The 27308-nt window shown below is 38.4% G+C and overlaps 1 protein-coding gene across 5 annotated transcripts in view; it reads right to left on the minus strand.

The window, feature by feature from the left end:
* MYO5A (myosin VA) overlaps nucleotides 1–27308 on the minus strand; it is a 222022-nt gene that overhangs the window by 94668 nt on the left and 100046 nt on the right. For all 5 annotated transcript variants that reach the window (XM_050797908.1, XM_050797912.1, XM_050797911.1 and 2 more), the window contains exons 5-11: nucleotides 24355–24511; nucleotides 18201–18344; nucleotides 15936–16017; nucleotides 15174–15281; nucleotides 13149–13255; nucleotides 4869–5134; nucleotides 3983–4064 (exon numbers count right to left, since the gene is read on the minus strand). In XM_050797908.1, coding sequence (XP_050653865.1) covers nucleotides 3983–4064; nucleotides 4869–5134; nucleotides 13149–13255; nucleotides 15174–15281; nucleotides 15936–16017; nucleotides 18201–18344; nucleotides 24355–24511 — 946 coding nt within the window. The remainder of the gene's footprint in view (nucleotides 1–3982; nucleotides 4065–4868; nucleotides 5135–13148; nucleotides 13256–15173; nucleotides 15282–15935; nucleotides 16018–18200; nucleotides 18345–24354; nucleotides 24512–27308) is intronic.

The raw sequence follows: 27308 nt of genomic DNA on the forward strand, positions 1-27308 counted from the left end.
AGAAAAGGAAAAAGATTCACTAATTCTGTAAGGCAGCTTAGTTGTCTTAGGCAAAAGCTGTATAATAGTACTGCAAAAACAGTACCACCCAGAATTCCACCAGGACTAGACTGCCCCCACCGGGTTATACTGGATATGTAGACATAGAGCCTATGCTAAGCTGCCTGACCAGTAGACAGGTACTTGTGTTATTGGCACTATTAAACCATCTTTCTTCTTACTGCCCATAAAAACAGGTGAACTTCTGGGCTTCCCTGCTTATGCTTCCCGCAGAAAACGAAGCATAGCCATAGGTAATTAAAAAGATGATAAATGACCTCCTAAAAAATTATATAATACTATAGGCCTGCCTCTTAGACACAAGACGGCTCATGGGAACACTGGACCTCCATTTACACGCTCAACTGAATCATACGGTTGCAAGCTGTTTTAAAAACCATCACTAATAAAACCAGTCAAGCCTTGACTATTCTGGCCCGGCAAAAAACAAAAAACTCAGATAAAAAAATGCTATCTATCAAAATAGACTGGCTCTCGACTACTTGCTAGCAACTAAAAAAGGGTCTATAAGAAATTTAACCTTACTAATTACTGTCTACACATAGATAACCAAAGGCAAGTAGTTAAAGACATAGTTTAAAATATGACAAAACTGGCACATGTACCTGTGCAAGTGTGGCACGGACTTAATCCGAGAACCATGCTTAAAAATTAGTTCCCAGCACTAAGAGAATTTAAAACTCTTATAATAAAAGTTATAATAGTAATAAAAACCTGCTTACTGCTCCCTTGTTTGCTACCTGTAGTTCTTCAAATGATTAAAAAATCTTCATCGCTACCTTTGTTCACCAAAATGCTTCAGCACAAGTGCACTATATAAATCACTATCAATCTATTGCACAAAAAGACATAAGTAGCAAAAATAAGAGTGAGAACTCCCACTAATAAAAAGTGAGAGTCTCAAAAGGGGGGAATGAGGAAAGAGAGAGACCCTCTCATATTGTTTTATATTATTTTATACTCAGTACCTGTTTTAAGAAAAAAACAAGGAAGTAAAACCAAAGACAGGCAGCCCGGCGCCAGGCCCAAAACCAGGCCTGGGCCTGCCTGGCCTAAACCCAGTAGTTACAAATCAACTCATGACTTAGAAACCGATGTTCCTGACATTGTATAGAAGAACACTGTGAAACTCCCTGCCCTGTTCTGTTTCACTCTGACCAGCAGTGCATGCAGTCCCTGTCACGTACCCGCTGCTTGCTCAAATCAATCACCTTTTCACATGAAATCTTTAGTGTTGTGAGCCCTTAAAAGGGACAGAAATTGTGCACTAGGGGAGCTCGGATTTTAAGGCAGTAGCTTGCTGATGCTCCCAGCTGAATAAAGCCCTTCCTTCTACAACTCGGGGTCTGAGAGGTTTTGTCTGTGGCTCATCCTGCTACAATAAGAAAGCAAATTTCTTCTGTTCTTCTGATTAATGAGAAGGCAAATAGGGCACCATATGTCAGCAGGACACCCTGACTGATGGTACGAGTATCTTCCAAAACAATGCGCTCTGTTTTTAAAAATTTCATTAATTTATATGCAGTCTCAATATTGACAACAGAAACACTGCTCTAGACATTAAATAGAGCATTATTTCCCACACACATCTCCATGTCTTGTTTGGAAAAGCTCCTGGGGTCTTTAAAATTTTGGATGTTCAATTGTCAAAGAATACGGGCATGTAGTTCAATATGGCAAGAGATTCTTGGTCAATATAGTAATGCCTTCAAACACTAAGCATGCCAGTCACGGGGTTTCTCATGCTGACTGCCCCCAACTACATCCCCAGATCGGGTAACAGCCCTATGCAGTCAAGTTCTTTATACTGTGAGACCCCACGTTCCTAGTCACAGCTGACTAAACCAGTGTGGGTACGTGAGGGCGGTCTCCTGCTAGAGACCTCTGATGAAAAACTCAACAGTGTTAATCAGATTCTCTCTCTCAGGTATTTGAACTGCGAAACAAGAAAATAATTAGGCAATGAGTAATGGGAGTTGAAGCTGAAAGAAGCCAAAATGAGTGGGAGATAAGCGAGTTAAGAGGATGAGAAGAGCATTCCAACCACTGCTGGGTTCACGGGAAGTTTAAAGTGAGTGAGAAAGTAGAGAGCTTGAGGTGGAGAAGATGTATACAGACTAGAAGGAAAGAACCTGCCATAGGATAGGAAGAGGGGGCAGAGCAGTTGTGCAGAGAGAATCAAAGATGCAGAATGTTAAGGGGGTATGTGAAGAGAGAAGGAGAAACAGGTAGATAGAGACAGAAAGCAGGAAAGAGGAGGAGACGCAAGAGACCAAAACACACATGCAGACAGGAGGCCCCTGAAAAACAGACAAACTAGCCAGTTCCTAAAGAGGCTGGCATTGTTTCCTTCCATTCCAGTCACTCTGTGTGGAAACAATCGGAAAGAGTGGAAGACTGTGGCATTAACTAAGTATTAAGAAACTCAGAAACACCTTGAGAAACGGTAATGCTCAGTTTAGTTTCTGATAGGTTTTTATTAATTTTTTTATGCAGAGATGAAAATCATATTAGTAGTCATCTTATTATGGAAACGGTCATAGGCCTAAGGTTTTAAGATCACTTCTACGTTATTTCACTGTGGTAAGAAGCTTAATTTGCTAAACAAAGATGGTTCAAGTTTTTATCATAGTATATGGAACATGTAATCAAACAGTCTAAAAGGTTTTATAATGGCAAGCAGCAACTCCTTGTCCCATCTCTCCCCAACCCCAGTCTCGCTCCCTGGAGGCAACCATTTTTAATTCCCTTAGCTATTTCTTCTGATATTTACCTACATATTTCTAAAGAATGTGCTTGTCAGCTACCTTCTGATTTATCACTATGAAACATCTACTGATTTCGTTATGACACAAAAGAGGCTAAATTCACATACACTACCTCCATCCCACTCTTCCACTATTCTCCCCATATTAATATTTTTAGATCCTCTTTTGTTTTTTACCAAATTTGTAACTTGCAATGTCTTTAAACATCTGGTTTTTGTGCATCAACTACAAACCATACCACTTGACCTCTCTCTTTACAAGATGAGGATTTATTAAGGGTGTCTTTCCTGCCCTTCAGCTCTATCTTCTAATTCCTATGGGTGTCTCATTTTAATATTTTCTTTCATCAACACTAAGAATCACTCCCACTCTTGCACTTAGAACTGTGCCTGGCACATGATGGACACTTTACATATTCCAATCCATTTAATCCATAAAACCACACACAGCAGGTACTATTATTATGTCCATTTTATAGATGAGGAAGTTAAGGCCCAGGGAGGTCAACTAACTTGCCCAAGATCTCCTGGATAACTGACACAGGGTAGGATTCCAACTCACACAGTTCACCTCTGGGCTCTGTGTCCTTCACTATCACAATCTGCTGACTCTGATTTTTAAGCATCTCTGAATCTCCCAACACCACGGTACTCCTCTAAGATATTTAATATTACTACTTCACAAGAGCCACTCAAAATATTCCCATTGCCATTGCCTCAGTGAATGTCCCAGACTGTTGAAAAGAGAATATGTAAAATTCTGCTTTTTAGTTCTGACATCTTGCTAATATAGCAAGTAAGCATTAAGACAGTCATAATTCCACATACAATTAACTTCAAAATAACAAACTGAAAGATATCCCTGGGCTCAAAGCTTCATACTCCCAAGCAATTACCTAACACACTGCCTGCTTCTTTCAATCTATTTGTCCCAAATTTTCATTATTATCAGACAGCAATCCAAGGATAGCCTTGAATCCCACCTGGCCCGTAAAACATTTTTCTAATGTTGTACCATTCATTAATCATCAGTTCTAAATTCCATATAATAATTATAATTCACAACTTCATTTCAGGGATAAGCTTTTAAACAAAGACTAGGAATTCAAGAGAATAATTTATAGCAGAATATTATTTAAGGAAGAACATTCTTACCATATTGAATTGTTGCTGTAGTTTTTCATTTGCATAATTTATGCAAAACTGTTCAAAACTATTTATCTCAAATGTTTCAAATCTGTAACCACGAAGATAATATGGAAAGGGGAGAAAAGGAACAAAAAGCTTTTTAAAAATATTCAAAATATACACATTAGGAAGAAAGAAATGGGACATCCCCCAACATTGTAAAACTTTCTTTCCATATCAGTGAAGATAAAAATTTATAAGTCAGTAACAAGAAATATGTACCCAGCAGATGAGCATCAGCCATGCAGCGGAGAGGCTTTTTTTGTTGTGTTTTGTTTTGTTTAACGGCCCTAGCATGCAGAGGTGTTCAACACTATGAGTTTTTGAGGGCTCATTCACCCCCAAGTGGGGAACATCAGAATTATGATAAACCCATTGCTCTTGCCAATTTACTGACAGTGTTACACACACATAGGAGGGAAATAGGAACAGAGATCCTACAGGTTCTTTTGAAAAGAGAACCAGAGAATGAAAAATTAAGTATGAAACAAGCACAAATATGAGGGGAGGATTTTAATAGCTAAAGACAGGTACTCAAATAAGGCAAACTAGCAAATAAAATTAGATTTTTAGAATTTCAGTGATAATTTACCACATGAGCATCTGAAAACCAATTAAGTCTATGCACTAGCTAAGTAAATTAGCTTCAGATTTGAAGCATTTTTTTTTGTTTTACTTAAATTTTAAGCAACATGCAATTGCATCACCATCATCAAGGTATTCTTCAATTGTCGTAGGCAAAGTCTCCCTTCTCTTTACCAGTAGGAAACAGAATCAAATGCCCACTTAGACTTACTAGGTAAGTTCTAGAAAGGAATGCTCTCTGGCAGACCAATTAGCCAAATATACTCACCCGTAAATGTCCAGCACACCAATAAAAGAGTGCTGTTTGACAGCAGAATGGAGAGCCTGATTGACATTATCTACAATCCAGTTAAAAAGCTTGGCATAGATGTGCTTGGCCAAAGCATCACGGGCATTTGTGGCCTGCAGCTTGGAGATGGGCTTGATGTACGTCTCTGTGGCAGTAGCCAGCTTCCGATGGCAGAGCCAGTGACACATCTCCTCATAGTCCACACCCATGAGGTCACAGAATATGCAGAGAGGTTCATGCTTGGGCTGCCAAAAGATAATGAGTTATTTCCTATGACCAGATAAATCAAATAAGAATCTCCTGGAAAATGTTAACAAAGAGTTAACAAATAAAATTCAGCAATTTCTTTGTTACAACAAACACCAAGATAACTCAAAGTTGATTAGTGATAATAAACACATTCATCCATTAAACTGGCATCCAGGCAGCATTTTGCAATCTCTTCTGGGGCTCACTTCAAAAATTACTTCTTCCTTTAACTCTTCATAGTATTTGTTTGTATCTCTCTTAAAGTACCTTCATTCATTCGATCAAAAAATCAGTCAGTTAGTCAACAATTATTTACTGAGTGATACTATGCGCCAGACAGCAAAAGCAAACATGGTCCCTGCCCTCCTAGAACTTACAGTCACTCGGGAAAAATGGAAATTAATCAAATGATTGCTCCCTAAAATGAAAAATACCACAAAGACCAAGGACACTATGCTGAGTCCATGTGAGAGGAATATGCTCTGTTTAGGAAGCAGGAGACAGTTCCCTTGAGAAAAGGAAGGTGCTAACTGGGTGAAAGGGGGAGAAAAGGACTTTTCAAGCCAAGGAAACAGCTGGCAAAAATATTCTGTGGTAGGAAGGAAATCACCTATAGGAAGGATTGAAGCTGAATGAGGGAGAAAATGTGAACTGAAGTCACAGAAACAGACAGAGGCTATACCCCAGCTGGTCTTTATCCTTAGAGAAATGGGAGACCACTGAAGGATTGTAAGCAGGTAATTTGACAGTTATCTGTGTGACTTTTTAGATCAGAATGACTTTCATGATTTACATATCCCTGTACCCCCTAGAATATCTTCCAGGAGCCTTGCATGAGTAGGTGTTTGATAAATACTTGTCTATTTTAATCCATGTTAGTACATTATATTTTTCAACATCTTCAATCACATGTATCAGTGGAATCTGACAACATTTCTGGGGAACAGGCAGGGTGAACATTGTCTCTGGTGGATAAATGAGGAAATAGGATCCAAGATAACAAATAGCTTTGTCAAAAATCAGCTGGCAATTGATGTCAGAGTTGGCATTAGAACCTGGGTCTCCTGACACCCTCATCTGTAGACTCTTCACACTCAAGCACCCGTCTTCCTTCTTTCATCCCCCTTTCGCCCAAGTAATCACTTTAGATACAAACTAGCACCACTGCCTGCTCAACTCCCTTACATAAGCAGCCATATACATGTACGTGTTTAGAGTCTGACATCATTTAGAAGTGGGTCAGGCGGGGCCAGGTGGCTCACGCCTGTAATCCCAGCACTTTGGGAGGCTAAGGCAGGAGGATCAGCTGAGCTCAGGAGTTTGAGACCAGCCTGGCCAACATGGTAAAACCCTGTCTCCACTAAAAATACAAAAATTAGCTGCTTGTGCTGGCGGACACCTGTAATCCCAGCTACTGGGGAGGCTGAGGCAGGAGAACTGCTTGAACCTGGGAGGTGGAGGTTGCAGTGAGCTGAGACAGCACCACTGCACTCCAGCCTGGGTGACAGAGTGAGACTCCATCTCGATTTTCTTAAAATTAAAAAAAAAAAAAAGTAGGTCAGCATTCTGTAAACATATTCTACTTGAATGTTGTTACCATATTGTTCTATTACATCAAGATGGTTAACGGTTTGGTTTAAATTCTCCACAGCTTTACTCATTTTTGGACTTCACCTATCAATAATTGAGAGAAGTCAATCATCTCCCACTCTGACAGCAAATTTGTCTCTTCTTGTGGTTTCTGTTGATTTTTGCTATATATCTTTTGAGGTTATGTCATTAAGTACATAGAAGTTTAGCACTATTACATACCCCTGGTGAATAAAATCTGTTCTCTTTAAAGATGGGATTTCATTCTGTTGCCCAGGCTAGAGTGTGGTGGTACAATCGTATCTCACTGTAGCCTCAAAATCCTGGGCTCAAGAGATCCTCCTGCCTCAGTCTCCTAGGATTACAGGCAGACACCATGCACAGTGAATAAAATCTTTATCATTGCAAAGTCACTCTATTTCCTTCTAGCACTGCTTTTGGCCTCAAAGTCTATTTTGTTCAATACCCGCACAGTGCTGCCAGTTTTGCCCTAGCTAGCATGTCTTTTCTAAACTTTTTTTTTCAAACTTTCTGTACCTCTATAGTTTAGGAATGCTTCTTTAAAAAGTATATACCTGAAACTTTTTTTTCTTTTTTCGACTTTTATTTTAGAATCGGGGGGTGCATGTGCAGGTTTGTGCACAAGTACATAATAAAGGAATATTGTGTGATGCTGAGGTTTGGAGTATAAATGAATCCATCACCTAGGTAGTGCACATAGCTGCCAACTGGTAGTTTTTTTCAACCATTACCCTCTCTTGTATTCCCCCGTGTCTGTTGTTCCCATTTATGACCATGTGCAACCAATGTTTAGCTCCCACTTACGTGAGAACATGTATTTGGTTTTCTGTTTTTGCATTACTTCGGATAATGTTTTCCAGCTGAGTCCATGTTGCTGCAAAGGGCATGATGTCATTTTTTTTTATGACTGGGTAGTATTCCATGGTTATATCTGATTTTTTTTAACCAGTCTAACAATCTAAGTCTTTTAGCTGGAGCATTTAGTCCATTTTTAATTATTTCTATCTTATTTTGTTCTTTTGGTTGTCCTGTTTTTCAACATTTCTTTTTCTCCCTCTTTCTTGCCATATTTTGATTTTTTTCAATCCATTTTCCTCTCCACTAGTTTGAAAGGTTTACTTTGTTACTATTCTGTTATATAATTAACATAATGTAACTAGGTAACACTAACTCCAAACACCCCATCCCAATTTATCCTCTGTTATTCAATACTTTAGTTCTACCTTTTGTGTGTGGGGGCAGGGTAAGCGGCTAGAGATTCATTTCATATTTTAAACTTTTAATCTAATTTTAGACTAACAGAAAAGTTGCAAGAATAGTACAAAAAATTCCCTTCACTCAGATTCCCTAAATATTAACATTTAACCACATTCCCTTTTATCACTCTCTCACTTTTTAACACACACACACACACACACACACACATATATACACACACACACATTACTTTTTCAGAACTTTTTAAGAGTAAATTTCAAACACAATGCCCCTTTAATCTAAATATTTCAGTGTGCATTTCCTAAAATACATGGACATTATCTTACATAAGTGCAGTATAATGAAGAAAATGAGAAAATTAGCAATGATACAATCCTATAATATAACCTGCAGATCTAAATCAGTCTTTGCCAGCTGGCCTAACAGTGTGCTCTACAAAAAATAATTAATTTTTATGGTCCAGGATTCAATCCAGGATCATGCATTGAATTTAGCTATCATGTCTCATTAGTCTCCTTTAACATGAACAGTTCTTCATTCTTCTTTGTCTTTTGTGACCTTGACTTTTTTAAGAGTCCCTCAGTTTGTGTCTCTATGATATTACCTCATGATTAGATTTTGGCAGAAATACCAGAGAAGTGGTGTCGCACACATCCAAAGCTATGTGATATTCATTGGTCCAAATATTCATACTATCAATTGTGATCACTTGGTTAAGGGAATGTCTGCCAGGTTTCTTGACTGTAATGATAACTATCTTTCCCTTTGTAATTAATACATGTCTTGTGGGGAATTCTATCTTTTACCAGATCAATATACTATTATTATTTTAATTAATCAAATTTTACCTACATTTGCCCACATTTTACTAACTTCTTAGTTCATTTCTTCTTGCATCTTAGCTCTTCTAACTGGGATCACTTTCCTTCTGCCTAAACTATATCCTTTAATATTTAATATTTCCTCTAGTGAGGGCTCACTGGCAACAGCAGATTCTTATAAGCTTTTTTTTTTTTTTTTTTTTTTTGAGACAGTCTCACTCTATCCTCCAGGCTGGAGTACAGTGGCACGATCTCAGCTCACTGTAACCTCCGCCACCCAGGTTCAAGCAATTCTCATGACTCAGCCTCCCACATAGCTGGGATTATTGGCATGCGCACAACGCCCAGCTAATTTTTGTATTTTAAGTAGAGAGAGGGTTTTGCCATGTTGGCCAGGCTAGTCTCAAACTCTTAGCCTCAGGTGATCCACCCGCCTCAGCCTCCCAAAGTGCTAGGACTACAGGTGTCAGCTACCACACCTGGCTGCTCTTGTTTTCAATTGTCTGAAAATGCTTCCAACTTTAATTCATTCTAGAAAGATATTTTAACTGGATATATAATTCTAAGTTAATAGTTTCCATTCTAAGAACACTGAAGATATTATTCCACTGTGTTCTGGCTTTTATAACTGCAGCTGGAAAGTGAGCTATCAGATTAACTGCTATTTCTTCAAGGGCAATCTCTTAATCTCTCTGTTTGAAGTCTCCTCTGTCTTTGAAATCATTATGATGTGCTTAGGAGTAGATTTCTTTTTATTTATCCTAACTGGGATTTTCTGTGGGTTAGTCATTTTCACAGGTTCTAAAACTTTTTAGTAATGATCTCTTGGAATATTATGTCTGCTTCATTCTCTCTCTTCTCTCCTTTATGAATTTTCATTAGATTAAAATTAGACATGATTACTCTATCCCTCTCTCTTAATTACCGTTTCAAGTGTTCTATCTTTGAGTCTTATCTTGCATTTTGGGCAATTTCTTCACATCTATCTTCTAGCTTATCAGTTTTCTCTTCAGTTGTGCCAAATCTGCTGTTAATTTATTTTGGCATTCTTAGCAGGTATGACTCTGCTATCTGTCATTTCTCCTAGCTCCTTCTATTTTGTTTCACTGGGGGGACTTGTGATTTCTGATTGTGAGTCAATACTTCTTGTAACTTTTCTGATGGGACTCCACTGAGACCTAGACTGAAGGTGGGTCCTCCAAAGTAGATTTGCAGTTGCTTCTGTCAGGTGCCTAGGCAACTACCGGCCCAGGATCAATTTAAGCTATATTTTCTTTATGTCGTTTTTTGAGACCTTCCAGGAACTATGAAATCAGTCTGGGAATGAATATGTGTGAGAGTCAGTTTGCTGTTATAAATTTTTAGGGAGATAGTTTTCTGCCTCCACTTGGCACCAAAGTATGGGTCAGGTTACGTTTTCTTTATACTCTTGGAGTGGGTGGTGGGCAAACTGATTACTAGCTCCCCACTTAGGGTCTCAGCTTTAGGCAGGAGTCTTTGTGTTCCCCTGTTTATATGAGTCCTGTGCTTTGTCTTTGTCTTCTGTAGCTCACTTTGCTATGAAACCCAAAGCTCAAGGTCACTGGGTTCAGCAAATGCCTTCAAGGTGGAGCAGAACTATCAAATAGATATGTCTTACCAGTAACTTCTAAAGCTCATTTAAGGCCAGGCACAGTGGCTCATGCCTGTAATCCCAGCACTTTAGGAGGCCAAGGCAGGCACATCACCTGAGGTCAGGAGTTCGAGATCAGTCTGGCTAACATGGTGAAACCCCGTCTCTACTAAATATACAAAAATTAGCTGGACGCGGTGGCACACACCTGTAATCCCAGCTACTCGGGAGGCTGAGGCTGGAGAATAGCTTGAACCCAGGAGGTGGAGGTTGCAGTGAGCCGAGATCACATCACTGCACTCCAGATCAGGTGACAGAGAGAGATTCTGTCTCAAAAAGAAAAACAGGAAAAAACAAAAAACAAAAAACAAAAAAAAACTCATTTAATCTCCACCTACCCCAAATAGTGAAACTGTAGTACTTATAGCTATCATCAAATCAACAAAGTTGACAAGCACTGGTTAGAAAGTAAAAATAACAGAATTACAAGAACTGGATGGAAGTAACTTCTGGACAAGTTTCATACATTGTAAATACTATTCCTCCAAGATGATATTAATAACTTCTAGACATCTCAAATAGGAAAATAGTACACTCAAATTTTAGGTAAGACTCATAGTGAAGTGATACATGTGATATAACATTAGTCACGACTTTCTTGATCAGGAGAAGCTTGACACTTGGGGAAAGGTCACAAGGGCAAAGATGAAAGATGGTGATGCAAAAATCAATTGAGTTCTTTTTAAAAAATCCAGTTTGTATGCCAACATTCAGAGTAGGGTTATTCATAACAGCCAAAAGGTGAAACAACTCAAATATCCATCAATCAACCAATGGATAAACAAAATATGGTATCTCCATATAATGGACTATTATTCAGCCATATAAAAGAATAAGTATTGACACATGCTACAACATGGATGGATTTTGGAAGAAGCCAGTCACAAAAGACCATATATGATATGATTCCATCTATATGAAATGTCCAGAACAGGCAAATCAGCCAGAAAACAGATTTATGGTTACTTAGGGCTAGGGAAATTGACACATAGGTAACAATAAGTAAAGGGTACTGGGTTTCTTTTTGAGGTCACGGAAGTATTTTAAACCGACTATGGTGATGGTTGCACATATCTGTGAATATACTAAAAGCCACTTAATGGTACACTTTAAATGAGTATGATATGTGAATTATATCTCAACAAGGCTTTTAAAAAGACTAGCAATGTTTCATTAGAAGAAATCGGGGTTTAAATTAGAATTATCATTTTGCCTTTTACAAAATCACCATTAGAAAAAAAGAGGCTGGGAGAGGGAAGGAGGAATCATGCATCTAAAATTAGGACCCATGGCTTAGGAAAATTACACCTCAAATAGAATCATAAAGAAAATCATGAGGATCAAGCTTTCTGTAAACCAAACTCTCTGCCCATCTAGCTCTTGGCCCTTGGACTAATAAATAAGTTACAGGGCTGGATGCAGTGGCTCACACCTCACACCTGTAATCCCAGTACTTTGGGAGGCCAAGGTGGGCAGATCATCTGAGATCAGGAGTTCAAGACCAGCCTGGCCAACATGGTAAAACCCTCTCTCTACTAAAAATACAAAATTAGCTGTGCATGGTGGTGTGCACCTGTAGTCCCAGCTACTCAGGAGGCTGAGGCAGAAGAATCGCCTGAACCCAGGAGGCGGAGGTTGCAGTGAGCTGAGATCATATGCCTTTGCACTCCAGCCTGGGCAACAAGAGTGAAACTCCGCTTCAAAAAAAAAAAAGTTACAGAAAAAGCTTTCTTTTCAAATCATAAAGTCACTTATTTTATATTATATCATGTCTCACACATCTAATATAGTATCAAAGTAGTATATCCAGAAAAGACAAGAAATAGATTCTTTTCTTACAGGAGTAGAGAATCTGTTTTTACACAAGAGGCTATAGATCCAGAGAAAAAAGGCAACTGAGTTGAATAAATGCCATTTAAATTAAGGCCTTAATTAAGAATGCCAAAATGAATAGCATGGCTCTTTCCACAAGGACCTCAAATCCTAGTGGGTAAAGGCAAGCAAGAGAGACCTTTATAGAACAATGTGATTTGAGCTACAATAAAGGAAAGCAGAAGGGGGAGTGTGTATCTAAGAAGACATGCTAGAGGTCTGCCTGTGAGAAGTGAGTAAGAGCTGGCTAGGGAAGAAGAGCAATCTACGAACCCCAGCAGGGAGAATCTGAGCAAAGCCAGGAGAGACAGCCAGCCTGGCATGGAAATGGCTGGATGTGGAGTGTGCAAAGCAATGAGAAAGAAGCTCAATAGGAAGTCAGGTGTCAGTCATGAAGGCCTTTCATGTCATGTCATGTCATGCCAAGTAAGGTGTTGGGTCTGCTTCTGAAGGCAGTGGGGAGTCCTGAAACATTTCAATAAGGGCATAATATGATCCCTTATAGCTTTAACTTCCATGAGTTTCTGATCTTGTGGGGCCACATCTGCATCACAGTCACTAATCTCATCTATCCAACCCTCTCTCTTTCACTCTCTATCTCTGTCACACACACCACAAAATCACTATGCACCAGGGATTAGAATCCATATTTCTTTATTCTCAGTTTGAGATTCTCCTTTTGATAATATATGTCTTTGATAACTATATTTCTGATAATATTGAGAGAGAGACTTAAACTATATTGCTTCTTTACACAATCTACAAATCTAAAACACAATTCAACTGCCATCCCACTAAAGCTTATTCTGAACTTACAGGTATTGTGCAGCTGTCTGCGTCTCGGGATGTAAATCCAACATTGCCTAAGTGAAGGATGCCAGCAAGTATTCGGAAAATTCCCATTTGATGAGATTCACTAATTCCTGAAACAAGAGAGTGAATGAACAAGTGATTAATTTCAGAATAGCAACTAAACAATTATAGTAGACAATTTTAAGCCTATTGTTAATTCCTGAATATTGGCAGATGTTGTGCATATTATAATGTGTCATAGCTAACAACACTTTCGTCTTTGTTGACATTAACACATTAGGCAGTTTAGCATCATGGATGGATAACATGGCTGCTGACTGTGGCTGATCTGGCTTGAGACCTGGCTCTGGTACAGACCTATCATCTCAAATGGACAGGTAACGTCAGTATTCTATGCCTCCATTTTCTCATTTGAGATATGAAAATAATAGTGACTATTTCAAAGTATGTGAAGATTAAATGAGATAATGCACATAGCATACTTAATACACAATGTGACATACAGTAAGTGCTAAACAAACTATTGTCATCATTGTCACACACTGGGTTTAAAATTAATAGTATTACCATTTCTATTTATCTCTGCTCCAAATACAGCCCAATAAAGCTGTTACTTCTTAAGGCTGTTTAAAAAGTAATTATTTAATCACTTCTTTAAACTACAGACCAAGTATAAGTCAAAGACACCAAGATTAGAAGCGTTTGGGCTGGTGCTATATCCCAGCCTGATGAGTATGCGTCCAAATACAGCATCAGAGCAGAAGTTGAAGGATAAGGCAAGATGAGAAAGCTGGACAGCTTTCAGCTTTTATCAGATCTGGCTTCATTTTTAAATAATATAAGAATCTCATGAAAATTAGATATAATTGCATGCAAATAGAAGCAGTGAAATCATTTCCAAATATGTAATCTAAGAAAGGATAATTCAGTACTGACCCTATAATAATAATAATTATTATTTTTTACCATCTCCTGCATTATGACTTTTTCTTTTTTGTTTTTTGACACACAGTCTCACTCTGTCACCCAGGCTGGAGGGCAGTGGTGTGATCTCAGCTCACTGCAACCTCTGTATGGCTTTTTCAAATTCACAATTTACTGTTTACAAATAGATTTAGCCCGAGAAGAAATGCAGCGATTTTCAAACTTTTAATATGCATATGAATCACCAATACATTTTGACAATATGCAGATTATGTTTCAGTAGGCCTGAGAAGGGATTCAGGATTCTGCATTTCTAGCAAGGCCCACAGTGGTCCTGGTCCACACTGTAATTAGCAGTGCTTTTAAATTAAGTTAACTCACCTGAGGGTACTACTCAAAATGCCATCATATGATTTTAGAGTTATTTATATTCTGAGGTTTTTTTTTTTCTTTAAGTTGTTGATGACAAGTTCTAAAGATTAATTTATTCATATGTAGGCCCAACATTTTTTAAATCCCAGAAACAAGATAGTGACATCTGAGCTGCTTCAGAAGTGTTGGAACAGAAAAAAAAATGCTGGAATAAACTACATGTAATGTAATATTCTGTCATGATGCCAACTCAGCCACATTTCCCAGCCACAGAAAGATCCCCAAAACCAACCAAACAAACAAACCAAAAGCTCCTACAAAATGCGAGCTTGTAGAGGAGCCCATTTCACTTAGCTTCATGTTTCAGATTTCGTAAAAATTTAAGCAAAGAATTACAAGTAGCCCTCCCCTGATGCCCCAAATATATTTTGAACAGTTTTATTGAAGGCTAATTTGCATACTATAAAATTCACCCATTTTGAGTGTGCAATTCAATGATGTTTTAGTAAATTTACAGTTGCACAACTATTACCACAATCTAATTTTAGAACAGTTCTATCACTCCAAAAAGAAACCTCCTGCCCATTTGCTGTCTAAATGTGTTCTATGTGGAATATTAAATCTTTTAGCAATACTCGCCACTTAATATAAAGTCAAGCCAATATTCTAAACAAAGGTTGCTTGAGTAAAAAAGCTATTCCTCAGAAGAGCTCAAGAATAAAGTGACATTACCTAGCAAAGTGCAGGCCTGTCTGGTGTGTGCCATCTCCTTTGCATCATCCACTCCTTCAATCACAGGACTGCCTCCTTGTTGCGTGTAATTAAAGTCATCTGCATTTCCTGTAATGAAGAAAAATAAAAGTTTTCTGGTTTATGAAAAAGCCTTGACTTCTACCCTTACGTCCACTCTGAATCAGAGGTGGTGATAGCACAGTTGAGTGTACAGGGTCTAGAGTTTGACTGCCTGTGTTTTCAATTGTATTTTAATAAAAAACTAAAAATTAAATAAAATTTAATTAAATGGGGTAAAATATTTATAGTTTATTTATGTTAATTGGTAAAACAAATAGTTCTTTCCTAAAGGTTTTATTCCAATCTACACACTAGAATAATTTCCTCAAATCCTTTACTCCCCTCATAAGAAACCCTACTGGCCTCTAACAAATCAACTCCTTTAATTTTTTTTTTCTTTTAATCAAGGCAAATATCAAACATATACAAAAGTAGAGAGACTAACATAATGAGCCCCTAGGTACTCATTACTCATCTTAAACAGCCATCTAAAATCACCTCCAGGCCAATACTGTTCCATTTATACAGCTACTTACTCCTTCTCTACCCCATGGGTTATTTTGAAGCCAACTGCTGACTTTTTATCATATTATCCATAAGTATTTCAGCATGAGATAAGCTCCTTTTTAACAAGTAAATTTAGGAACTTGGAAATTAACAGAAAACAATACTAGAACAATAAATTTAATGCCATATTCATACCTAATCGTAGCATTTTAAATTCAGGTAACTTTGCTGAAGCACAAAGCTGATAGAAGATATGATAGTTTCTCTCCTCTTCTGCCTTTGAAATAAGAAGAGTTTTCAATTACAGCATTTTAATCTAAAATTCAGAAAATTCTATCATAAAATAAGATTTTAATATTTAATTATCTCAGTTGGTTAAATAAATTATACTCTCCAATATTTCCTAATACTTATTTCTGATTATTAAATCTTCTGATTTATAGTCTATATGCATATATATGAATATATGTGTGTTGGTCAAATTCAACATAAAATATCGGATAGTAATGCTTTCTGAACTAGTGAACAGCTTGATATATGTCTACAATCATAAGATAATCAGTGCTTTTGGGGGGAAACTAAAACCATTTTTTTTTTTTTTTTGCCATACTCAATACTATTTTCTAATGGTACCTCTTAGATTCACAGTCTTCCAAATGCTTTGAAAAAAGAATAATCCCATTCTTGCCATATTGTAGACTGGACCATCTACTGTGTTGTTTGTAAGAAAGCCACAAATGTACATCTTCTATATCATTTTAGTTTATACATTTTAAATCAATAACTTTTATAAAATAGAAAATAAATCACATATAAATTCTAAGATAATTTTTCAGTATTTCCTGAGAGTCTTTTCCACACATATATCTAAAAAATACAGTTGCAATAATATTGTTCATACACCTAATAGTTTATCACTATATCCTTGATTTTTACAGTATACTAAGTTGGCTAATGAATCTTATTAATAAGGCCAGGGTCAGGTTTGATGCCCACAGGGGGCTGATGTCTGGAAAAGAAAACCTATTATAGGGACAGAAGCCACTGAACAAATTACCAATATACTAATGACCACAAGCATGATTAAACAAGAGATCAGGTGGTTCAGCATACAGAAACTACAAAAGCCTGTGAGTCTGCAGAAATGCTTAGGTCCTCTTTGTACATAAAGGACAGTACAAGTATGCCTCTTCTGATTGTGTGATTCATTCTGACAAGCCAAACATCCTTGACATTCTGTATCTCTGGAGACTGGGAAACTGCTAGAAATGGTTCAGTGTCTCTAAACAAGACAATAAGGATTGGGCCTTACCATTTTATATTAAGCACTACTAGCCTTTGGTCTCATACTGACCAAGGACCATTTTTCCTCCCCGCTTACTCACTTACCTATCAATCAAACCTCTACTATTTGAACTCTAACATTTGAATCTTCTCTTAGATCTACCTCTGTTTCACCCATTCTTTCTTCTGGTAGACACTTTTCAAAAAAACCTACACAAATGGCCATCAGTGTAGTAACACTGTTCTGTATGTACCTAGATATTAAATATAATACTTCATTTGTATTGCCTTACTATACAAATCAAGTATATTTTAGGTGGCGACAAATCAGGCATAGCCCCAAAGTCAAAGCCAGAGCAACTTCAGACTGCTCAAATTATCAGACACTTTCAAACCTATGACAGACCTGGGCTATGGAAATTGTGGATGCTGTTACATGGCAGTGTCAGGGGCATTTGAACCTCAATGCAGTGGGCATGCAGTTGAGGTTAATGAAACCTAAATCTCACAGCATGAGGCAAGCAGTAGGTCTACAGAAGCCCTATACTGAGAGTGTGTGATAAATCCATACCTATAAATATATAAATGTATGCCTGTTAGTGATGTAAATATATAGTATCTCCCACTTTCCAATCAAAAGGGATCAAGAGCTTACATGTGAATGTAAACCCTACACAGATGCATCAACTATTTTTTTTGATAGTAGTTCACAATTGGGTTGTGAAGATTTTTTTAACCCTCACTATTCTATCTGAACAATAATATATTCTAAGAGAGGAGAAGGAGGAAGGAAAGAGGACAAGATAATTTCTTTTCTTGAACCAAGTTCAAACTGTAACTTATTGAAAGCATGGAACAATACCTTCCCTATCATTTGGAAATATGAGAGACAAGACTAAACTAATAGCACCTGTTCTCAACTAAGCTTTCCTGCAAGCACCTGTAGGGAAAAGTCAAACCTAAAAGTGACCAGCCCCAAAGACTATTAGCGTTTAAGTGGTACTCCCCTGCCTCTAACAGGCACCATTTTCCATGCTTTAGTCCAAGTGTGGTTGGAGGTAATATTGTCATAATATGCTCAAAACTATCTAGAAATAAAATGCATACCAGCAAGCGTGGACTCAACAATTATACAGCAATCTAACACAAGTACATTTGTGTATATGGCCGGCTTACCTGGAATACCACTCTGGATTTCTCTAAAAGATAAGTTCTCATATTGGCACCAATGATTCGATATCTCTTATCAAAACCAATCTCAATATACTTCCCAAAACGGCTGCTATTATCATTCCTGGTTGTTTTAGCATTTCCAATTGACTAAAAAGCAAGAGAGAAAATAAGATTTTAGACGTGTAATTAACAACATGACATTTACAGAATCTGCTCAGAGAGAGACAAGATGGAGTAGAACACAGGTCCTTAAAACTGATTTTTTTTTTTTTTTTTTTTGAGATAGAGTCTTGCTCTGTCACCATGCTGGAGTACAGTGTCACGATCTCGGCTCACTGCAACCTCCGCCTCCCAGGTTCAAGCGGTTCTCCTGCCTCAGCCTCTGGGATTACAGGCACATGCCACCACGCCCAGCTAATTTTTGTATTTTCAGTAGAGACGGGGTTTCACCATGTTGGCCAGGCTGGTCTCAAGCTCCTGACCTTGTGATTCACCCACCTTGGCCTCCCAAACTGCTGGGATTACAGGCGTGAGCCACTGCACCCAGCCAAAACTGATTCTTTTAAGAACAGAACCACTTTTGCCACTGCAGGCACAGGTGTATGCTTTGCTCACTGCACAATCACACAGATATATACTAATAGTTCTTATTTGTCTTGTTATTCTCACAAAAATGATTTTCAGAAACAGCAGACCTGAACTCAGAGGTTAGAATATTTTCATAACACCTTTTGGGTTATCTGAACGTTCATGCCAGCAAAGAAAGAGAACAAGTGACAATGAGAGCTGCCAAGGCATGGGCTTTGTTAGGTAAGTTTCAGGTTTTTATATTTTTCCAAAAAACTTCACCTGCTTTACATAAATAAAATGGTTAAGACCAATTAATATTTCCTGGAAATGCTGCTCTGGTGCTCAGGGTCTCTTTAGCCTGATATTTCTATTACCTTATCCTGTGGCAACAAAGGTCCAGTTAAACTGTTTATTAGCAGAGTATTAGTATTACCCACTCAATTTAAAGGCCATTTTCAGAACCAGAAAAACAAACATTTGGCTTTGGATTTTGACAGTTAAATCTAGCTTACAAAATATCTGCTACAGAATGCAGAGAATATAACTCACTGCTAAATGTTTTATATAACCTTAAAATTTTTAATGCCATATGTCTTTCTGATTTAGGTAACTCGCTTCTATAATTTTTTTTTAAGGCAAAGCAAAAAAAAAAAGGTGTAGTCAGAAAAGCAAGTGTTAACATAATGCATATATTAAATGTTTAATAAGCAAATTTCATAAAAGATTAATCTCTTTCACCTTCACAAAGCCTATGTTAGGATTAGTATATTGAAACTACAGCAGAGAGAAAGATGTGAAAATACAATGTAGTTTCAAGAGTGATACAAATGTAAGTAATGAAAACAGTAGTAACATAGCCATACAAGTCAGCACATTAGATTCTTTGATCAATCAAAGAAAACATATTTTCACTTTCTGAAATAGAGTGTAGATATCATCCTATTTTGTTTTGGCAGTGAGGACACTGCTATATTTTAGATTAACATTTTAAAATCTTTTCTAGAAAAATAAGAATAAATTTCTGGCAAAATTACAGAAGGATCTAATGTAGCCTGAGATAATTTATCTATTCATTTACTCAGATGTTACCCCTCTTGATATTACAAAACACCACAGCAAAAAACAGTCTGTACACTGTCTCACTATTTTATTTAGAAAAGGAGATTAATTATAAATGCAGACTTTTCTCTCAACACAATATATTCTTCCAAAGAGCAAATGAAAGGTCACATGTGGTAGAAGTAGCAGCAGCTACTCAATAAACACTCAGCAAATATTAGTTACGGGCCTAAGCACTTTCCTGCCAGTAACTAAGCAAGTGGAGGAAGGGTGGGCCACAGCTTCTCCTCCTTCCTCAATGCTTACCCCACCTTCCACACATCATCTCTCCCCATCTACTCAGACTGGGCGTCAGAGTGGTCCACCTGTCGAAACACCACCACATTGTGAGAAGAGGCAGGGATTGACTAGAGTTGAAGCAGATCCTTTTGTTTTCAAGTAAAATGCATTTAAACATAGACAAACAATGGTAGAAAGAACAAATGAATTAGAAGCCCGAAGACCTATCAGACCAGACCCTATTATCAACTTGCCATTATTTAATCTCTTTGAGGACCATTAGTATCCTCAAATGTAAATTGACTAGGATAGTGGAGCTCTAGGGTTCTTTTTAAAAAATAAAATTATTTGATTCTAAGTCCTGAACCTGATAGCGAAAGAAATTTCTATACACAAACAGTACCTTTTGTCCACTCCCTCAATTGTTGCCTCGGCCACATAAGCACTGTATTCACAAGAGACTCCCTAATACTATTTTCACTTTAATTAGCAAGAAGCCACTAAAGGAAAAAATAAATTTTACGATCTTGGTAATCTTGGTTTTACTATTTTAATGTAATGATGCATGAGCCACTTCTTTGCTAAATGGAGAGGAAAATCTTCAATTATGGTTATTGAAATTAAAAAGGAACAATTGGCCAGGTGCGGTGGTTCATGCCTGTAATCCCAGCACTTTGGGAGGCCAAGGCGGATGGATCACCTGAGGTCAGGAGTTCGAGACCAGCCTGACCAACATGGTGAAACCCCATCTCTATTAAAAATACAACGGTAGCTGAGCATGGTGGCATGTGCCTGTAATCCCAGCTACTCGGGAGGCTGAGGCAGGAGAATAGCTTGAATCCAGTGCGTGGAGGTTGCAGCGAGCTGAGATCATACCATTGCACTGCAGCCTGGGCAACAAGAATGAAACTCTGTCTCAAAAAAAAAAAAAAAAAAAAAATTAAGATCCAGGCCTGGTACAGTGGCTCACACCCGTAATCCCAGCACTTTGGGAGGCTGAGGCAGGAGGATTGCTTGAGCCCAGGAGTTCATTTGAGATCAGCCTGGGACAGGCTGAGATGGAGCAAGACCCTGTCTCTTAAAAAAAAAAAAAAAAAGTTTCAGTGTGCTATTCCCATCTTATGATGAAAATTTCCAGGAAAAAATGAAAACATCATGAAATGGAGCAAACAGAGTAATTATCTGTACATCATTCACATTTTGCAAAAGAAGCCTATGTTGAGAATGAGGAGCTTCCTTTTTGAAGAATAATGTGCATATCTCTTTAGACACTGGATTATAAATGTTAACCGTGCAGGATGCTCATTATCCTATGAGGAGTTTCAGCAGATCACTGGAGACGCAGGTATACCTTTCCTGACATCACAGCAAAGGGCTCTGATATAGGGACACAGTCTTGAAACGATTTAAAGCTACAAATTTTTCAGACTACATACTCAGTATTTTACCTATGTTTTCTTCCAGTAACTGATCTTCAACTCCATATTACATTTCCATCTTTCAAATTGAGATGCTCTTTTTTGTAGTTATTGAAAATTAGTTCAACTCTTTACCAAATTTTTCTTAATCCAAATTCTTATAGATGAACAATTTCAAATTATTTAGACAGACTAAATAACAGAGAAGGAAGCAGGCGAGCATAGCTGATCCCTTTATCTTTTACGTTCATCCCAGCAAGCAGGGCATATTCTTTATAATTGCGTATTGTAAGTATTATCTTTGACTGCTGTGGTTTGGATATAACATGTCCCCACCAAAATTCATGTTGAAATTTGATCCCCAATGTGGAGGTGCTGGGAGGTGGGGTCTAGTGGGAGGTGTTTTGGTCATGGGGGCAAATCTATAGTGAAAGCCTTGGTAAAGTTCTCCTGCAGTGAGTTCTCCCTCTGGTGAGACCGGATTAGTTCTCTCGGGACTAGATTCATTTCCACTGGAGTGGGCTGTTATGAAGTCAGGAGGCCCTAAGGTTTCCCCTGTTTGCGTGTGTCCACTAGCCCTGTGACATTCTCTGCCATGTTATGCAGCACGCTGGCCCTCACCAGAAGCCTAGCAGATGCTAGAGCCATGCTTACTGTATAGCCCACAGAACCATGAGCTAAATAAATCTCTTTTCTTTATAAATTACTCAGCCTCAGGTATTCTGAGGCTACAGTTACAGCAACACTAAATGGACTACCACAGTGGCTATTCCAAATTTTTAGTATCACTCCTACTAATATAATTCAAATCTGTGTTGTAGAAAAACCAATAAAGTTTTTTTGTTGTTTTTTTTTTAAAGAGGTAATAAAATAGTTCACTCTACTCATGAAAAATTCTAGAAGGTTCATTCTAGACTTCAGTTATCCTCAAAGACAACTTCAAATCCTAGTATTACATGGTCCAGGCCCAGAAGAAATGGGATTACCTAATGCTATCACATTCAAGACTTTGGGATATTCCAGTGCTAGGGACTAAAATGGCTGGAACTGTTGTCAAATACCAAGAATCTGTCATGACCAAAACCAGTCAAAACAACAACAGCAAGAAAAGAAGCCATACTGTTTTCTGACCCCAAACCAAAAACTGGCTCCACAGATTCTATTTCCCCAATATTAACACCAGTGACATCCAGCACTGTATCTGTAGCTTACATTCTTTCAAAATCTTAACATCTGCTCAACATTTTCACTATTCTCTTTCGGTGTAAGCATCTGTTTCTTCCTGTTCATCCTATTTCAGAAAGCATTCCCAGTTTTTTTTTTTTTTTTTTTTTGAGACGGAGTCTCGCTCTGTCGCCCAGGCTGGAGTGCAGTGGCCTGATCTCAGCTCACTGCAAGCTCTGCCTCCCGGGTTCACGCCATTCTCCTGCCTCAGCCTCCCGAGTAGCTGGGACTACAGGCGCCCGCCACCTCGCACGGCTAGTTTTTTGTAGTTTTAGTAGAGACGGGGTTTCACTGTGTTCACCAGGATGGTCTCGATCTCCTGACCTCGTGATCCACCCGTCTCGGCCTCCCAAAGTGCTGGGATTACAGGCTTGAGCCACCGCGCCCGGCCCAGTATTTTTTTCCATAGCACATCCAGCCCAGGAAACCTCTGAATTTCCCCATCATATCTTGTTTTTCGATCCCAAAAAGTAGAAGTCCCGCTGCTCTAGAGGGCAGCCCTACAGATAAGAGGTCACAGCATTCTGTTCTGAAGTGTCACACGCAGCACTGCAAACCAAGCACAATTACCTCTAGATAGATTATTGCAAAAACCACTTGTACCACAGGTGCACCAGGCCGATTTTAACTCCATCTGTGTTTGGGTGACAAATAAAGCTTGACAAAGGAAAAAGACAGGAATAAAAAAATGCCGATTTGAATTTTTAACAAGGAAAGTTTGCTTCTGCATGTCCAAACTAATTTATCTCCATTTAACAAAATTAATTTTTCTCCATTTAATAAGTCTTCATATAAAACTTTAACTTTCCAAAAATCATATTAATAGATAAATAATACTCTACAAACCCTAAAATACTCAAATTCTCACACAATTAGTTCCATTTTCATTGGCGTAGGCATTTCTACTTTGTATATGGTGCACTCGAATTTTGAAAGCACATTCTTTCATAGTTCTTCCCCTGTCAAAACCTTATAGTTACTGAATGTCTTTTACAAACCTATAGCTGTGTTACATTCTTGACAGAACAATAACAACAACAAAAAAGCTTATAAAGATCATATTTAAGTTTACAGTTCAAATCTGGAAAAAAAAATAAAACTTTAGCTATATTAAAATTTAAGCCAACTTAGGTTGGACTAAGTACAGAAAATGAAATATGGGCAAAGGAATAATGAAACTCATTCATACTTGAGCATAACAAATCTTATGTTTTAGAAGGAGCATAAATAAGAACTCAGGACTTGGGGGAAATGAGTAACTTGTACTTCTGGCACAAGGAAAGGAACAATAGATATGAGTCAGTTAATGAGGAAAAGGAAACTTAATTGCTGGCTGGTATTTAGGGGCAACAATTTCGATAGTAGGTCAAAAATTCAGGATTATAGACTAAAGCAGATTCCGCTATAGCTGGGCTTTATTAAAAACGTCTACCTTACCAAATTTTTACTTTTCCTAGATTTTTTATAAACATGTAGAAAAGTATTTTCTTAATTTTAGTGGCTGGGAGACCCCGGGCTTTCTTGAGACATGCTGCATCAATCAATTTTTTGAGCATGTTTCTTATCAAGAGAATATAGGAAGAAAGCCGAAGACTCTGCTGTCTTACCTCCATGATGGGGTTGGAGGCCAAGACCTTTTCCTCCACGTTGGCCTCACTGGCAGAACCACTCACAGTTGCAAAGTATCGCATGGCATACTTAGCTGAGACTGTTTTTCCTGCCCCAGACTCTCCACTTACGATGATGGACTGATTTCGTTCATCTCTGTAAAATAAAAAAAAAAAAAAAGGAACTGCCAGTGCTGCCTGTAGCAGGATTGATAAGGGAACCTATGGTCTCTATGGAAGTAGGGGGCCAATTTAATGGATTTTTTGGTCAATACTGGTGCTGATAACGCCAAGGTCGCAGGTTCAATCCCCATACCGGCCACCAGAAATGTTTCAGGAATTTTTTTTTTTTTTTTAAGGAATCAGAGAGACAGATGGGGTTGAGGAGGATATTTATTATTTAAGTGCACCAGCCCAGTCGGATTAACATCCAAAGGACTGAGCCCTGAACAAAGAGTTAAGTTACCTTTTAAACATTTCATGGGGTTGGGGGGAGATCTGTGCAGGAGATCTGTGCAGATATTACAGAAGCGAGAAACAAAGACAATTATTCAATTAATTGAGACATACATTACATCATTTCTTACTTTTCAAGAAAAATATGTTTTATGACTTGGGTTTTTCTGTCTAGTGACTTTGCAGCTGCACAGCTACAAAAATAGGGTCTTCACAATGCCTGGGAAAGAAGGAGAGATAAGGCTCACTAGCCAAAGAAAAACAGGCAGTTAATTTTTAAAGGACTCCGGCTCTTTCTCTTTCTGAGGGGGAATTGGGTTTTCTTACATACAACTGAGTTTCTGCTTACACATTCTTTAATTTCTTTTAATTCCTGTTCCACTGCCCACTTGGGAATGTGATTAACATTATTTCTTCTCTGTTCTTTGTGATAAGGCACAGTGAGTTTTTTGCTGGCTCATACATGCAACAACGTGGAAAGGAACATAAGAATGATATTCCCATTAGCCGGGTGCGGTGGCTCATGCCTGTAATCCCAGCACTTTGGGAGGCCGAGGCAGGTGGATCACCTGAGGTCAGGAGTTCAAGACCAGCCTGACCAACATGGAGAAACCCCGTCTCTACTAAAAATACAAAATTAGCCAGGGTGCTGGTGCATGCCTGTAATCCCAGCTCTTTGGGAGGCTGAGGCAGGAGAACTGCTTGAACCCGGGAGGTGGAGGTTGTGGTGAGCCAAGATCGTGCCATTGCACTCCAGTCTGGGCAAAAAGAGCAAAACTCTGTCTCAAAAAAAATAAAAAGAATGATATTTCCTAAAAATAATATCTACTTATAAATTAAAAAGTAACAGAGAAGAAGAAGATATCAAGCATTAAATTAGAAAGCATCACAACTAAGGATGAATCTGCAATAGAGGGCCTCTGAATTCTTATGCATACAAATCTCAAACATATTATTTCATTACTAAAGAATTACTTCAATATCTTACAGTACTGTTGTCAACCACTTCAGGAGATACTCTTTGGAGCCACAGAAAAGAAATTTAAATTTATACTATTTAATTAAAGTTACAAAACCATTTAAAATATTTTAAATTATCTACCAGCTAACAATGCGCAAAATGGTGTCTCCTACAAACTCCAGTTCCTACTAAAGTATCCTCATCACTAGAGAAGAAATAGTCCATTTGCTGGCTTGGCTGCATTCAACTATAAGTTAAGTAAGGTCATGATCTGTATCCTCATGTGGTTGATGGATGTTATGGTTTGAATGTTCTCTCCAAAATTCATGTTGAAATTTCATTGCCAACATGATGAAAATGGGAGGTGGGGCCTTCAAGAGCTGATTAGGTCATGAGGCCCCTGCCCTCAGGAATGGATTAATGGCATGAATGTAGGAGTGAGCTAGTTATTATGGGAGTGGGCTCCTGATAAAAGGATGAGTTTAAGCTGATTTTCTCTCTGCCTCAAACGCTCATGTGCCCTCCTACTACTGAATGACCTTCACCAGATGCCAGCACTGTGCTCTTGGACGTTTCAGCCTCCAGAACAGTGAGTTAAATAAACTTCTGCTCTTTAGGAATCACCCAGTCTGTGGTATTCTGTTATAGCAGCAGAAACTGGACTAAGACAGTCATCTAATAGGAAAGCCAGGCCAGTAATTCAAGATTGTAATACACGTGATGGGGCAGTAAGAGGAAGAACAGGTTATCAGGGAAGGTTCCCTAGAGATGACAGCTGTACAAGGTCTACAAACATGAGTAAGAGAAAGCAAACAAGGACTACAGAAGGCGGGAAGGGTACATTCCAGGCAAAGGGGATAGCATAAATGAAGGCTCCGAATCAGAAGTTTGGAAAGAACAGATCACTCAGTTTAGCTGGAAAATGAAGTAATGACAGATTTATGATTTCTGGCTTGGCCAGTCCTTTCAAAGGCCTCCACAATGATCCTAAATAGGCTGGGTACTGGCTGCTTTGTAGTGGAGGTGAGCTCTTCTGACCTGTTTCCAGAAGCTCTAATGTGAACTAAAAGCCCTCACTTAAAAATACTGCTTCACTCATTCATTTAACAAACACATAATGAGCAGCCACAATGTGCTAATCACTTTATGGAAATAAACGACTCTAGGGTCATAGTCAATGGAGAGAGACTAGAAAGGACACAGTTAAAATGCAGTTGGGGCCGGGCGCGGTGGCTCAAGCCTGTAATCCCAGCACTTTGGGAGGCCGAGGCGGGCGGATCATGAGGTCAGGAGATCGACACTATCCTGGCTAACATGGTGAAACCCCGTCTCTACTAAAAATACAAAAAACTAGCCGGGCGTGGTGGCGGGCGCCTGTAGTCTCAGCTACTTGGGAGGCTGAGGCGGGAGAATGGCGTGAACCCGGGAGGCGGAGCTTGCAGTGAGCCGAGATCACGCCACTGCACTCCAGCCTGGGAGACACAGCGAGACTCCGTCTCAAAAAATAAATAAATAAATAAATAAATAAATAAATAAA

This window comes from Macaca thibetana, chromosome 7, assembly GCF_024542745.1.
Source record: "Macaca thibetana thibetana isolate TM-01 chromosome 7, ASM2454274v1, whole genome shotgun sequence".
Lineage (NCBI taxonomy): Eukaryota > Metazoa > Chordata > Mammalia > Primates > Cercopithecidae > Macaca > Macaca thibetana.